At 39.6% G+C, this 16,930-nt stretch overlaps 1 protein-coding gene across 1 annotated transcript in view; it reads right to left on the bottom strand.

The window, feature by feature from the left end:
* ATXN10 (ataxin 10) overlaps positions 1 to 16,356 on the bottom strand; it is a 103,267-nt gene extending 86,911 nt beyond the window's left edge. The window contains exons 1-2 of the mRNA XM_035888542.1: positions 16,169 to 16,356; positions 12,532 to 12,614 (exon numbers count right to left, since the gene is read on the bottom strand). Coding sequence (XP_035744435.1) covers positions 12,532 to 12,614; positions 16,169 to 16,356 — 271 coding nt within the window. The remainder of the gene's footprint in view (positions 1 to 12,531; positions 12,615 to 16,168) is intronic.
* Between the last annotated feature and the right edge of the window lie 574 nt (positions 16,357 to 16,930).

The raw sequence follows: 16,930 nt of genomic DNA, 5'->3' as shown, positions 1-16,930 counted from the left end.
ATTGATTTGATTGATAACCTGCCCTTTTCTGGCCAAAGTCTAGCAGCAGGTTATGAGATAAAGATTGGTTCCTCTTCCTGCCTTTGATGTAGAGGGAAACTAGAAACAGCAATCGAGTGGTTGCTGCCAGTTAAGATGGTCAGAATTCTGATGGCCCTGCTCACACCAGAGCTGCCCTGTGCAGCTGCTGATTAAACACACAATGTCAGAGCAAAGTAAGAACACCATAGCCTTTACATCAAAAGAAAAAGCTAGGCAACACATTTTCCATCCATAACAGAACAGAAATTGTTTTTCCCCACACCTTTACAGTTAACCAGTGGCAACCACCTTAAATCTACAGGTATTTCTGCAAGTTTTGATTCCTATGTATTTACTTAGATTAGAAACCTGCCTCATTATTAATCTTGTTGAGATTATTTGCTACTAGGGTTGGGGACAGTAAAGAGCAAGGAAGGAAGGAAGGAAGGAAGGAAAGGGCTTACAGAACACTGTATTTAAAGGTCCACAGAAATATAGGCATTACTGTTCATTTCAAGCCTCAACCAAAGTAACCAGAAACCATTCTAATTAAATAGACATCAGCAAACTCCCATTTCCTTTGTGCTCCAAGTGGGTATCAGTCCACATTATAAAACCACTATGCATGTGTCATAAATCAGCAACATCTTGGCAGGCTGTACTAGAAAGCCTCCAAATTGCAGGAGCAAGAAAAAAACAAAACGGCTATACACACTGCCTAAAAGCAGTATCAGCAACTAGAAAAGGGAACCCTACAAGGCAGCCCACTGATCTACTAATTGTTACAACTTAAGGATATGAGCGCAGGTTACTCTCTCTCCTAGAAGGAGCAGAATGATTTACATTGGCTCCGAGACAGTCACCGCCTCTGTCTCCCAGTACAGCAATAAATTTTTTTTTTTTCTGTGAGTATTATGGAAAGCACAGTTTTGATCACCTGTGCAACAAACACCAAACTGTTGGAAAGCACCAGCTTTTTTTGTTACTATTCCAAAGTGTGCTTCCAATCCCATCCATGTCAATAGCATCAGACAGGTGAACCTTGCTAGGCAGGATCTGGTCTCTACTTCAAACTGTACCTCAATAAGCTGCTGCAATAATACGCTTTTATACTCACAGTTCATGGTAAAGTAATTCAGCTCAGCACAGCTTAAACCAGTAAGTCACTGCAGAAGCAACAGGACTTAAGTAGGGAATAAAGCCCAAGACAGGAAAAAAAATACTATTGAGAACCACTGGATTCACACTTGGTAGGACATCTTGACCAGAATTGGGAAGACGTTTTTAAATAAGATGGGAGTGTAACAATCTTCCATAGGACTAAGAAAGGGTAAACAGAGAAAACTGGAGCTCACTGTATTCAGACACAAGATCCTACATTTGCCTGTGGTATCAAGGGCCTAGTCATGATGATGCAGGCCTTCCTCAAGCTTTTATTCTCAAATTGAAAGCCCCACTACTACACCCCTTTGCCTCTTTCCGCCCCCATAAACATAAGAATATGTTGCATTTAAATAACAACCCTGGTCCTAAAGCTGCCCTTCTTCAATGGATCTGAACTTGATCTCCTCAAATATTATTCCACTCCAGAAGTTATGAAATGAAAAAAAGAAATCAAGGTACGTGTAAAATTTCTGTATTAATACTAAAAGTCACAGCCAAGCCATATGCGCAAATACAGATGTGTCAGGCTGAAAACAACAGTTAAAATTGGCATTTACTCAAAACAACAACTACTGCTATATTACATAAATACAGTTTACTATACTTGCCATGCAGGGCACAGTCATGAAAAAAAAAAACCCTCCAGGAGAACAGCAGCAGTGCACAGTTAGTTGTGCCTGTACACGCTGCACAAGATTCAAAGTATGGGAGTCTCAGTACATGGGGCAAGAGTTAACCACTGCAGACAGGGACAATACTACACACACAAGAGCTAAAGAGCATTCAGTGTTTGCAAACTCAGGACAATTTATCAGTTTGACTTGCCTTAGTCCAGGGTTTGGCTCTTTTCCTTCTGCATACAGCTGAAAGAGGTGTAAAAGCTGGCTCCCTATTTTGCAGTTTCTGAAAAAAGGCCAAAGAACAAAGACCTGGAACAAAGCCTACCCAAATTGGAGTCTTTCCACGGGCTTCGATGGACTTTGGACAAAATGAACCTTCTCATCCACAGAAGGTGGCATCAGGTTGACATACCTAGGAAGGGTGACGCTTGCACAGCTGTAATCCTTGCCTTAGATGTTATGAAGACAGACAGTTCATTAAAGAGCTGTGGCAATATTCACCAAGACACAGCACAGACAGAGCAGTTGTAAAGTTAAAAGCACAGTATGGGCAGGATTGAAGTCTTTTTACACCTGGGAACTTACCATCACCCAGGAGCAAGAACGCCTAAGTCCCATCCATAACATTAACTAGTGAAGGGGCAACTGTCTACTGTTAGAAAATGTAATACTTGCTTCCTAGCATAGATGCTTCTGGGAGATGCTTGCAGTCACCTTTCAAAAGCACTCACACTCACTTTCAAATAAAATAAATAAATAAATAAAATTTTAAAACCCTAATGAGCTAAACACAAAGGAAGAAAAAAACCTAAACAACCCCAAGTGGCACCAAGAGAACAAACCAATTACTTAAAACTTTCCTGTTTGGTAAAGTAGTAAAACGCCCTGAGCTATAATAATTAGGGGATAGCAAAACTCAAAAAAACACAGGATTTTCTTAAGCTATGGAAACATGAAACCAAAATCCCAATACAAGTGCAAATAGCAGTTTACTTCTACCAGATAGTGTATCAACTGATTGTTAGGGCACATACTCTGCAAATGCTACAAAGACCATGAAAATCCCAATATTATTTTTACAGATTGGAAAAACACAAAGGCCAAAAACAACACCAATAACTCAAATAAAAAACTCATGCTTATGTTTATATAAAAGTTTGATGAGTATAATATATTCGTCACACTCCCACAATTATTCCCCAAAAATACTATAAATATTATTTTGACAATGTAATTATAGTTTTTACTTTAACAGCGGCAGCAAAGTACTGGCACCAATCCCCCATACAAAAAGCCTAGACAGACAAAGCAAAGATCACACATGGAAACTGGCAACTCTTAAGATCAGGGCTGTCCCTTATTTATATGGCTAAAAAAAGTCTGTTTAAATTAGCATCTGGTTTATTTAAGCTGTAAAACATAAGTAGTTTAATTATGTTAACAGTAAGCAAAAGGAAACCCCAAAGACAAAAATAAATGGAGGTGAAGATTTTTAAAATCTCTTTTCCTCCAAGCAACTGAGGTATGTTCCTTTCATGCTGCTTTTTGGAAATTAACCCCAAGAACCGTGGGTTTTTTTTTTCTCTCCTGCTTTCTCTTCCTTGAAAGAAAAGCTAACATGAATGTGAACTTAAATTGACAAATATCACCTATTAACAGTTCATGATGTTTTGACTCTTTATGACAAGTAAAACGGTTCAAGCTTTATAACCACTTATTCTCTCATTCCATGTAGTCAGCACATAATACTGCAGATGACACCAAGTTGGGCAGGAGCGTTGATCTGCTCAAGGGTAAGAAGGCTCTACAGAGGGACCTGGAAAGGCTGGATTGATGGGCTGAGGCCAACTGTATGAGGTTCAACAAGGCCAAGTGCCGGGTGCTGCACTTGGGTTACAACAACCCCATGCAACGCCACAGGCTTGAAAAGAGTGGCTGAAAAGCTGCCCGGCAGAAAAGGACCTGGGAGTACTGGTTGACAGCCAGCTGAATATGAGCCAGCGGTGTGCCCAGGTGGCCAAGAAGGCCAACAGCATCCTGGCTTGTATGAGGAATAGTGTGGCCAGCAGGAGTAGGGAAATGATCGTGCCCCTGTACTTGGCACTGGTGAGGCCGCACCTCGAATACTGTGTTGTTTTGGGCCCCTCACTACAAGAAGGACATTGAGGTGCTGAAGCATATCCAGAGAAGGGCAACAAAGCTGGTGAGGGGTCTGGAGCACAAGTCTGATGAGGAGCAGCTGAGGGAACTGGGGTTGTTTAGCCTGGAGAAGAGGAGGCTGAGGGGAGACCTTACCACCCTCTACAACTGCCTGACAGGAGGCTGTAGTGAGGTGGGGGTTGGTCTCTTCTCCCAAGTAACAAGCAGTAGGACAAGGGGAAATGGCCTCAAGTTGCACCAGGGGAGGTTTAGATGGGATATTAGGAAAAATTTCTTCATAGAAAGGGTTGCTAAGCATTGGAACAGACTGCCCAGGGAAGTGATTAAGTCACCATCCCTTGAGGTATTTAAAAGACGGGTAAATGTGGTGCTTAGGGACATGGACTTGGCAGTGTTAGGTTAACAGTAGGACTCGATGATCTTAAAGGCATTTTCCACCCTAAATGATTCTATGATTCTATATGACTCACGTAACAAATCTGCAGCATAATAAGTCACAAAATTTGCTCACAAAAAAAAAAACCAAAACCAACAACAAAACCCAAAGCAACAACAACAAAACCAAACAAAACCCCCAACAAAACAGTTTGCCTCCTCCTCCATAGATAAATACAGAGAGCACTGATGTGGGAAGAGAGGAAGGATTAACTTTCCTTCCTTAGTCCTGTTCTGTTGGTTTAAATTTAGTAGTCATTGTGTTTGAGTCTCCAGGATACAATTTAAAATTTACATCTTCTCCAGCTGTAGTCACATTACAATCAAATCCATATAACCAACCCTGTGTGGAGACACTTGTTGTTCAGACAGCAAAAAAAGACCTCCGTTTATAGGCAATAAAACTTAGCAATGGTTTCCCAAATGCATTGGGTGAGCTCTGGATGTTCGCTCTGCTATGTCTGTCTAGTAAAAATTTACTATTCCATCGCATCTTCCAGGCATATTTTAAAATATTTGTCACATATAAAAACACAAACAGTAATTTGTAAATGAAACCTTTCAGTCCAACATGATTAAAGATAAACAAAAAGCAGTGAAAGCAGAATGCAAATTTTTTAAAGAATAAGACAGAAACATGAAAGATACTGAACAGGAAATGAGAGACTCACAAAAGATAAGAGACAGACTCCTTTGGTCAATACTGGCATTCGTTAAAGAATACTTAGGTTCCATAGCTGACCACAGTTTCTCTTTCCTGTTAATTTAAAATACATTGCTGAATGACCAGTCATTCCAAGGGATAAGGTACAGGAAAAAAAAGAAAGTATCGAAAACAGGCCACAGATAGACTCCTATGCCAGTACGTAAGCCCTAAATGCCCTGGTTTTCAAACTAACTGGTTCTGCAAAGGTACCACTCAGATGCATCCTGAAAAGGTCTGAGTATTTACTTCTAGCTCATTTTCCTATTGCCAACATACATTTTTAATGGAACCGAAAGTAACAGTACCACTGTTGCCATTGCCTTCTAGGAGAAGAAAATAAATAAATAAATAGATAAATAAATATTGACAAGAACCAAGAAATGTTTAAGGACACACGGCTGCCCATTTAAAAAAAGAATAAAGGAAAATTAATTTAGTGTTCTTTGGCAGGTTTGAGAACATCACCTTCCCCTGCTTCTCCATACCCTCAAAATTAGCCAGTTTTGGTTTTCCAGTGCAATTCCAATGTGCAAATGGCTGAGTGCAGAACTAGGAACAGATAAGAGCAAAGAAACATCTCATGTTTCATTTCACTGAGTGAGGAGAGAACCAAAAGGTTTATTCCTCCTAGCCTCTCTTGAGGAAGTAGAAATCACTTGAATCACTTAACTGATATTCATTCATTTTTGTTTTCTGGAATACTTTTGAAAACATAACAACTGAAAGCTCCCTGTTTTACTCAGATTCTTCTTCGGGAAAACAAAAACATTTGATTAAACATATCCTTTTCTGTAAACCCTTGAAAATTACTTTAAAGTAACAACTTTTTAGAAGGGATAAGCTACCCACTGCAGCTCCTGGGAATTTCTGATCTCCTCTTCCCCATTTCTTTTCAGGGATCTCTCATAGCAAAACGTCAAGATGATTTTCTAGTACTACATGAACTCCTACAGCTTATAATTCAGTGGCTTTTTAACACAGTGTGCCTTCACCTTCAAGAGTTGACAAAGAAATCAAGTATCCTTCTTTGCTCAATCATGTGATGTTCTCCTCCTGCAGACCTCAGGAGCAAGTTTTTGTCTCATTATTTCATTAAAGATGAAATGCTTCCATCCCATCTGGCTTTTGAAAGAAATAGTATCTCTGGAAGCTATATATAGCCTAGGTTCCTTACCTCTTATTTTTGAAGCACACACGTACCCTTATGCTTTTTTTCTTTTAACCTCTATGAAGGAGTGATGTTTGTTTTATTTTTACAGCATTCTGAATTTCAAGGTTATTTATTGCCATTTCTTCTGCAGAGCACTTCTCTTCCACACTGAGAGATTAAAAAGTACTTTCCAGTGCACTTTCTTCCTAGACCATGATCAACTCCGAAGGCAGCACTGGGTCAAATGCAATTGTTTTTTCATTAACTGAAAGAAAATATGCATGATAGCAAATCAGGTCCAAATCAGTTTGAGTACTTAAAGAACACTGACTGAAGCTGAACCCCACTTATTATTAATGCTGCTGGCAGGCAGAGGAGGGGGGGAGGCAAAGCACTGAAGAAGTTTCAGATTCATTGTGGCCATCTTTACCTGAACAGCATCACAGGCTTCCTCTTCTTCTTCTCAAAGCAAGAAACATTTCTTTATAGCTCCCTTGTAAGTACATGGCATTTGGAGTATTTTAGAAGCGTTTAAAGCAAGATATTCCGTATTTCCCCACACATCCCCACTCAAGAAAGGAGGTGTGAACAGGTGTTGGACATATGATATTCATGTTACTGAACATCCTACCAAAAATGCTTGTTACTATAATAAGCATATTAAAAATCTACATAGAGTCATCTTTCATCACTGCTTTTAAAGGAACCTTTTAAGTTCTGTTCTGAATAGAGCATCTGTAGCAGTTTAACTATCCCCGAAAACTTCGCAGAAAATTGGAAGCAAAGTCAAATTCCTGTTCAAGGATTCAAAGCTTATCATCCACTATCATTTACTCAACTTTTCTGGACTTCACGATGTTAAGAGCAGCGAACAACCTAAACCTTTGTACAACAGCTAGCACATCTGGATGCTAATTCTGACTGAGACCTCCAGGAGTACCCATGACATGAACATATGCTGTTAACATTCTCCCATTAATGCATTTTTGCACAGCTCACCCTGGTTCGTTAAAATCCCTAAAAACTTAAGAGGCACGGCATCAGCACAACCTAACAATAACAATACCCACGCTACTTGGTTTAAAGCTAGCTCAAGTACCAGCAGCAGCCTGGAACTGAGGAATGCTGGCACGATGCTCAGAGCACCTCTCTCAGCCACACACAAACAAGGCGGTATTGCTCTGCGGCTGATACCGTGCAGTTGCACTCAGTTCTGCTCAGAGAGTACAATCAGCTCTTTCAGAGAACTTGCACAACGAATTGTCCCACGCAGTGCGGCTATCAGGCATTCAATGCCTTTTCATCCTAGAGGAGAGAAAAGTATTTTGGCAGATAAGTACTTTTTAAGCAACTATGTTGGAATTCAAAGCACATTCTTCAGCACTGGCAATATTTTGAAGCGGTGAAAGGTTTGAGAAGACCTATTTACAAACAAGGATTAAAGCTCCTTCTGTCCAGGATAGTGGAAGAATAAAAGGATCAAACAGGACACAGCCTACTGAACCTAAGCTTGCTTCAAAACAGGCATGTCCTCACTGCAATTTATTAAGGGGAAGCAAAGCTTTTTCCAGATTTCAGAGATGAATCCTAAATCCAGATCTCACTCTCTGGAATCTAAAGATCCATCATCTTGACAAACCTCAACGTACCTTCCCAAAGGTCTGCTAGATTCTGCTGGAAAGCTTAAGATTTGCCATAGGAAAAAGGAAAAAACCCAACCAAAAAAAAAACCCAACCCCACAACCAAACCAAGACACATGCTATGAAGTGAAGGAGATTTTCTGCTTGGGCTTCTGACAAGGATATTTCCTATGTCTGCTGCAATCCCTAACATACTGAACTACTTCTTAGCTCTTAAGAGATCTGGGTCTGCTTTAAGTTCAGTTAAAGTTCATCTGGCAGCTTCATCAGCCTGCTCCTCTGGCAAGTATTCTTGGTCTTTGTACCCACAGCAGAAAAAAAAAAGCTTGCTATGATGAGGCTTTTTTTGTTTTTAAATTAAAATAACTAAAACAAAAGGACTGTGGAGAGTATACTATGAAAATTCTATTAAATTTATATTCTGCAGAAACTTAATTTTTTACCTAAGACTCAAAGTAAAAATTTGAGTATCTTATTAGCTATTTGTTGAAAGACTGTGGTCTCAAATCAGTTAACGAAGAAACATAACGGACCTTCTTGCATGCAGCATTTCCACATGAGTAGGTACAGTTCCTGCACCTTCAATCCCTATTCATATTAATTCTGAACTGTGGAGAGGGATGCAGCATTTGTCATCTTTGTCTTCCCACAAAGAACATCCAAGCTCCGTAATCTGAAAGGTTAAGTACCTCCTGACACAGTCACCCACTTCTTAAGACTTTCAGCACATGTAGTTTTAAGAACACTGTGCTGAAGTCCAGTTTTCAGACACTGTTCAAGAAGTGTAACACTTCAATTTTTCTCAACTGGGAAGTCTATGTCTTGTAGAGAGAAGGAGGGAAGACTGCTGGAGCAATAAGAAAACAGAGCATGTTTACACGTACGTGTGACTTATCTGACACAAATCAGTCTTGATGCTGCCCAGAAGAAGGGCTACAAGCTGTTAAACACTTGTTTAGCATCATTGCCCATGAGCCCCCTAGACTCATCTGGTTTTCACTGCGCAAATCCTTGGAGCCCCCTAGACTCATCTGGTTTTCACTGCGCAAATCCTTGGAGCAGGTTCTGTCCTCCAAGTACTACAAAATATGAATTTCTCAAGACAAATTACTACTATGTATTGTAAGCAATTATGAGAAGAGACACTAGGCTACGGAGTGCAACTAAAACTAACTTGAGAAGTAAGAAGGGAGGAAGAGTGGGGACAAACGGCTATCTGTAGCAATACGATTCAGGAAAGGCCTAAAAATGTTCTTTTAATATATGTACTAAAAAGAAAGAAGATTAACATTACAAGGATGGCTGGCTTGCAGGTGGGGTTGGACAATCTTTATATGCCATGTGTATGAATTAACTAGTTATTTTTAAGCCGATCTGAAGCCTTAAAGAGCTATTCCAGGACAGACATACTAACTCACCTTCAGGTGTTCTGGCCCATTGCCTTAGTGGCACATTGTGTACTCAAAACAACAGCTTTTTCCACAGATGGCTGGGACAAGTAAATTCCTGTATGCTTGCAATGTATCTAACTTTTCATAGCATTAAAAAAAAAGAAAAAGAAGATATGCTGAAAAGTTGTAGTACAGTTGTTTCAGTAAATATACTGAAGTGAGGAGCCAAATTAATCTTGTATATAATACCTGGGATAAGATAAACTATTAAAAAAAAGTATTTCTCCTAAAGAAGATGCAAATTATTCTGGATTTAATTGAATGAATCTTAGCAACAGTTTTTAATCACACCACTTTCCACAGCACCTCCATTTTTGCTGCTTTGATCACTAACATATTGTTAGAACAGGCAGTTTATCCCCTCCCTTAGTACCACCACACTGGTCACAGGTTTCTTGTTTCTGGTTTTCTCCATTACAAATTATACAACACTCAACTTTCCTACAAAAGTTACTACACTATTCAGAGACTTGCCAGTCTTAACAATTACCCATGGATAAAAGAGTGAAAACATATCACAGATCAGGTTAAAGTAATTTTTCAGTCTGCATAAAGAATTTTCCATCTCTCTTCTTCATAAATACAATAATGTTAGAACTTCAAATGTATTTAGCATACAATTATTTGCTCCGGCAATTTTTCACAGGGACATGAACTGAAACATTATTTAGTGTTGTTCACTCTGCAATACAGCATTACCTCTTTATTCTTGTATTTTGTTGCTATGGAAACAACATGAAGGTTATTTAAAATACCTTAAGGATATAAACAGGCACCAAGAGGGATCATCAAATCCAAGCAGCCATTTAGACAAGGAAACAGGACACATATCCAAATGAACAGCTTGAAATATTCCACTTAACACCTAATTATCCACTAGAACAAAACATACATGCTACTCTAACCCTGTGACCTGATTTCCTACACGAAATATGAGGAGAGTCATGAAGCAGAAATATAGTTAATAAAGACAGTAATGTTTACTAGTTTCATGGGTTTCTTTTGTTTCAACAAGTCCAATTTAGCAATTTGCCTAATTTTTGAAAGTACGACTAATAATCCACAGTTGAATGTAACCATTAACTTCTGAGGTACACCCTGCAGAAGGAGCTGGTGCTCTAGGCACTAGCTTAATCTCCACTTAGAACAAAGTTCAGCAGATCACTCATCAAGGAATTGGCAACACTTGCTTGTCTAGAACATTTTTTTTTGTTGTATTAACATAAATGGAATACCTAAGCCATGCTCATCACAGATCTTTCCCAGTGAGATCAATACTACCATACAGTATCAAACAAACCACCTATCCTGGTTCAATACATCAAATTTTAGTTGTAACTCAAACTCATTTGTTGAATGGCTACGTAAAGTAACAGCCACAAAACACTTTTTAATGAAATAGTGTTAAAAATTTTCTGGTCAATGACTCCCTTAATTTTTAACAGTGATAAAGAGATTTTACAACATCCTCTAGGAAAAGAGTCAGAAGCAGTTAATCAAATTACTGGGTTCCACCCCCTCCTTTCTTTTTCACTGAATAATATTCACTGCTGCTTCTTCAGATCCCAGCAGCAGGAGAACAGCACGCATGCATATGATAACCCACCAAGGAGGGGCCAGCAGCCACAAGACTGAGGGGGAATCTCAGGCCATGCATGTAACCAACAAGGGGTACATCCTGCTCCCTCTCCTGCAGATGCTGGGAGGCACCACTGGAAGGTGGTATTCTCACACTGCAGTTCCTAATGCTTTGAATAAGCTGAAGGTGGGAAGTCCGCTTCCCAAGGACAGCCTTTCGAGCCTACTGCTGTCAAGGACCCTAGTAGGGACAACATCAGGCTGGACAAAACCATCATTTCAGTTCCCATCACTTTTCTTTTACTGGTCTATGAAGGGCTCCACAGCTGTGGGGCAGGACACTGTTGCCCTCCATGCCTTTTCCCAGTCCTCCCTCTCTGACCCTGTGACACAGCTTGAGAGTCACTCCTGTGTGCTATCAGTTCCTCCTCTTTTATGGTCATTGAGCAAGCCCTCTTTTTGCCACCCACAGGGTTTAGTTCTGGTCCTCCCACACTGTAGGGCTGTGCTAGCATCACTGATCCTTCCCCGGAAGCTGGATTTCAGCAACGGGTGAAGGACTGAACGTGGCTTAAGCATAATACCATCACATGCCTGAAAGGCTTCATTTTAAGCCAAATATAGCAGCAAAAGGAAAAACAGTAATCCTGGACTTCCCTGCTCTTTCCCAGCTTCATAAAGGTGTTTGAGGGTAAGTTACTATATGACAGTAGTTTCACTTGCCTTCACAAAAGGATAGAAAAGCAGCAACAGGAACCCAGTAAAAACCTCATCCAAGTAATGAGAGTGAAAAGAAACAGAAGTAGCAAGAGAATCCAAATGTTCCCTACTCTCTGCAACCACAGATGGTAAAGGCTGGGGTCCAATGCCCTGTATCAAGCTCCACAAGCACACACAGGGAAACGCAGATTATGAAGAGAATTACGGAAAATGTCTTAATATACAGTGAAATGAGCTTGGTAGAAATCAGTAGCAATAGCTGCCACTAAGGAGGAAGGACACTATAGTCAGATTTTTTCTTTACTGCATGAAATGAAAAGAAAAACTTTAACCATTAAGGAAATGTGAACGCTACTCAAATCAGTACTTAGTTCTTGGCAGTTATTATCCTCACTAGCCAGCAACCACAGTACAGAAATGAAAATTAAAAAATAATTTAAGAACTCACAGCCAAAATTTGTTCCTGGAATCAGATAAATTATTTCAAGTGTCAAAATAAAAAACAAGTATTTCTTCATTTCACTATGTTGCAGAGCAAATAAAAAGACAGTAAAACAGGAGCACATATTTTGCATGGAGCTGTTACAGGAATTCTTCCTTTTCAGAGTTCAAATATCGTGGTTAATTTTGAAGAAGTTTCCACATATCTTTCCTTTAACAATCTACAGGGAACGGTTGAGGGAAAATACAATTGGACTAGATTTGAGGCTGAGATTTTTTTCAAGCAGTATAAGAAAAGGCCCACAATTTTTAACTGCAATTCAAGAAACAATTGAGCTTATTTATGAAAAAATGCGTGAATGAGGTGACATCATACTACCACAAGATTTCCCATGTAAAAAAATACACTGCAGGCTATATATTTAACAAAATCCACAGCCTTACCAGTCAATAACAATTCTTCTTTGATTTGTATTCCATGAAGCAATCTGATCAAGTTGACAGAAGTAGAGATGAGACCCAAGTTCCTATTATTAAAATGGGGAAAAAAAAATTTAAAACCTTTCCACTGAAGTTAACAGCAAGTCTTTAACATCTTCAGAAACTCTAAAATAAAAAGCAGTTTCTCCTATTTAACTGTGCTTGACTGTCAATAGTCATACTACTTGTCATCAGAAGCAAACGGAACAGGTTTACTGCATCAGCCTGCATATTAACACTTTTGGACACAGTACCTTCAAAGCTAAGTACCCTCTCCTCTCTTTTTGCTACTCTTCTAAATCAGATGTTGAAAACCAGCAGGTCATTCCTGCAAGTTAAACAGCTTTATTTGTGTAAAGACTTCGCTTTGTTTGAAGTTCAAGTGTTCAAGGAAATTGTCAATGTATGTTACTTAGTAATAAGCGTTGAGGATTTTAAATACCAACAAAGTGATTAGTGACTGCCAAACAACAGGGTCAGTTCAAAGGGATACAAACAAAATTCTCAGAGGGAAGCTCAAGTAATCATTTATCCTTTCCCCAGTGAGAAGGAATCACAGGCAGAATCTCAGACATTGTTTGGGTTGGAAGGGACCCTTAAAGATCATCTAGTCCACACCCCTCGCCATTGGCAGGGACATCTTCCACTAGACCAGGTAGATGAAAGCCCCATCCAATCTGATCATGAACACTTCCAGACATAGCAAAACATGGTGATAATGAAGATAAACCAGTGAAGTGAAGCCATTTGGAATCAAAAACACCAAAAGATCAGCAATCCTGGAGGCTGACAACATACATACCAGGATGCGCATGCAACATGAGTAAAAAATGAAAGACAAAGAATATGGCATAAACAAATTAAATTTTCAGCTTTTAAGTTGGTTGTACTTTAGTAGCCAAGTTTTTTGAGTAGTGACCAGCCAAGACAGAGTGGCCGAAACTTCAGAACACGGCAATACCATCTCTACCAAACCTTCACACCTACGCATGAGTTACTTAAAAAATATCATCACGCATGAATGCTGAATAATTGTCTTCTGCAGATGTTTGCTCGACAAGCATATGCTCTTTCCCATTAAGTTCTAACACAGAAGGGAAGCCAAGATACATTTATAAATACATAGTACATATGTGCACACTGGTATACATACTATCTACTAGAAGTAAAACAATTCCCATTACTTCAGACCCCAAACTTCTTCACAGCACACAAAGCAGAAAAACTGACTGTCCTGGTTTTGGCTGGGACAGAGTTAATTTCCTTTCTAGTAGCTGGCATAGTGCTGTGTTTTGGATTTAATATGAGAAGAATGTTGATAACACACTGATGCTTTAGCTGTTGCTAAGTAGTGCCTATACTAGTCAAGGATGTTTTCAGCTTACCATGCTCTGCCAGGGGCACAAGAAGCTGGGAGGGGGCACGGCCAGGATAGGTGACCCCAATTGGCCAAAGGGCTGTTCCAGACCATATGACGTCATGCTCAGCATATAAACCGGGGGGAGCTGGCTGGGGGGCAGCGATCACTGCTTGGGGCTGGGCTGGGCATCGCTTAGTGGGTGGCAAGTGGCTGCATCACTTGTTTTTCCTGGGTTTTATTTCTCTCTCTCATTGTTTTCCTTTTCATTACAACTTATTATTTATTTCCATCATTAAACTGTTCTTATCTCAACCCATGACTTTTCTTACTTTTGCTCTTCCAATTCCCTCCTCCATCCCACCGGGGGAGGGGTGGGGAGGGTGAGCGAGCGGCTGCATGGTACTTGGTTGCCAACTGGGGCTAAACCACAACACTGACCCTGGAAGGAACAAAGCTTCATATTCCCCAATAGCTGAAAATCTGTTACACAATCCACGTGTCTACAATCTTTGCATTCTTTCCTAGAACAACCAGTTTCGATTTTCATGCAACAATTTGTATTTTAGTTGGGCTGGTTTTGTTTTTTTTTTTAATATCTGAATGTTGCACACTTCAAATCCACAGCAAAGGCACAGAATTTTCCCTCCCTTCATAACTTTTGATCATTCAGGACATTTAAACCTTAAACAAGCCATGCAGTTGCAACTGTTTAAAATCAACACAAACATGGCTAATACACAGCTGGCTCGAAGCACCCACTGCAGTATTAAAAGAAGCATAAATTGTTATGCTGTTACAAAGCCAAAACAGTATCCAATGAGTGACCCACAGAGTCCTTCACTGTTACAAATGTGGTCAGAACTTTCTATCCACACAGGCCTTCCACCTCCTGCAGTCTAAAGGCAAGTACAATTATTAGCATCCAGCTTCCTAAACGAGCAATGCTATGCTAACTGCCTAGTGAGGGCAAGCATGCAGCACAAGTATAAACAGTGCAGAGCACATTTTTGTTCAGAAGCAGGTTGGCAATCTGAATTCCATTAGAAAGTAAAAATTAGGACCCAATAACTGGGTTGTATTTGTCATGCTACTGAAAAAGGCAATCCTACCAACTCCCAGCCATGCAATGCTATTCTGCCCCTTTTGTTAACATGAGTAACTATGGAGCTACAGTAGGTTACAACAAGGAACTCAGTCTGGCTGAATACCCACCCAGCAAAAATCTGTGAACAAGTATGTAAATTTTCTCTCCAATTAGTTCCTTGACCCACACCATGACCAGGAGTGCTTGTGCTGCCAGAGGCAAACACGCAGGAGCCTGAACTGAGATTTAATGTATTCCAAAACTAATGCCTTCCATGAAAAATCCTGCAAATTTTGTGGCATTAACAAAATTCTGTCCCATCACAGAAGCTGGAACTTTGTCCCATGCCAAAATTGTATTTAGTTCAATAAACTAAAAATTGAGAAGTCCCACAATCCCAAATTTTAAGATTGTATTCCAGAAGAATTCTTCATGATGTAACAAACTTGTAACAGCTTGGGGTTATTTTGTTGGTTGGTTGGTTTGGGGTTCTTTGCAGGGTGGGGGTTGGTGGTGGTGGTGTTTTGTTTTCAAAACAGCAGGTAGACTACCAAGTTTTCAGTAACTACAGCTGGTTGTCTCCTAAGCATCCCTCAATATTGCAACAGACACAGGTGTGTAAAAAGAAAAAACAAAAAAAACCAAAAAAACAAAACACAAAAGCCTGAGTAACTTAAGGAGCCAGACTGAATTCTTATTATCCATTAATATCAGTTTACCTGTCCATATATCACAGCTGGCACACACAATTCTACTTGCTATACCTTGCCATGAGTGCCACACTAATCCTGTAACTGATAATTGAGACCATTTACGTATTCATTGCGTTATCAAAGAAATTAAAGAAATTAAAGTCAAAAAAAAGGATAGTTCTACAATCAAGACTTCCAAAAGGCTTATATCATTTGCATAATCAACTCATACTTAAGGAGACAAACACTTTCTTCTATTATTCAGCAGTGCCCCAAACTCTGACCTACAAATAGGTCAGCTATTTTTGTTCTTTGCATACTTCACTTCAAGTGATTGCATCAAGCAGGAAATACCAGTTAATAAATCAACTAACACAGCAGTGTAAAATAAGAATCTCTATATAAAACCACACAAACATCAGAAGGTTATATTTTTATATGGGTTAAAATGGATCATAACTATACCTCATGACATGCTGATTCTTGGCACACTCAACACAGGCATTCCTCAGACATCTGAAACACTCTGCTATGAGCAGCAGGCAGGTGTCTAGATCTACCAATTCACAGGAGTTCTTGTAGGCCTGCTCAATTTCACTTGAGGCGCTCATCAGGATTTCCAGGAGATTCTGAAATACACTTTCTTCTGCCATTTCTCTGAAATAAATAATTTTTTTAGTGAACAAAAGAAAAAAGTGCTGCTATCAAAAAGCATTACATTATGACAGTTACACTTCTTACTGTAAACCCAAAGATGTTTCTGCATCAATCTGTAACTATCCTTAGTATACCAGGTCTTTCAAGTAGAAAGAGCAAAATACAGGAACACAATTGTTCCACCAGCCTTGGGAAAGCAAGATTCTATTCAGACAAAATTTAAATGTGACTTCTGTACTTAAGCATTTATACATCATTGCAACTTGACTGTATACAACGAAGGAATTTTAATTAGAATCATCCTTCTGCACAAAACCCAAAATTCTCAAATTAGCAAGGAGGGCAGGAAGTGTCTAGCTAACATAGAATCATATAATCTCTTTGATTGGAAAAGACCTTTAAGATCACCAAGTCCAACCGTTAACCTAACCCTAACATGGAGTACTGTGTCCAGTTCTGGGCTCCCCAGTTCAAGAAAAATGAGGAACTCCTAGAAAGAGTCCAGAGGAGAGCAACTAGCATGACAAAGGGACTGGAGCATCTCCCCTGTGAGGAAAGGCTGAGAGAGTT

The sequence above is a fragment of the Egretta garzetta genome, unplaced genomic scaffold (genome assembly GCF_000687185.1).
Source record: "Egretta garzetta isolate BGI_Z169 unplaced genomic scaffold, ASM68718v1 scaffold81, whole genome shotgun sequence".
Taxonomy (NCBI): domain Eukaryota; kingdom Metazoa; phylum Chordata; class Aves; order Pelecaniformes; family Ardeidae; genus Egretta; species Egretta garzetta.
This window is presented reverse-complemented; position numbering and strand designations above follow the sequence as displayed.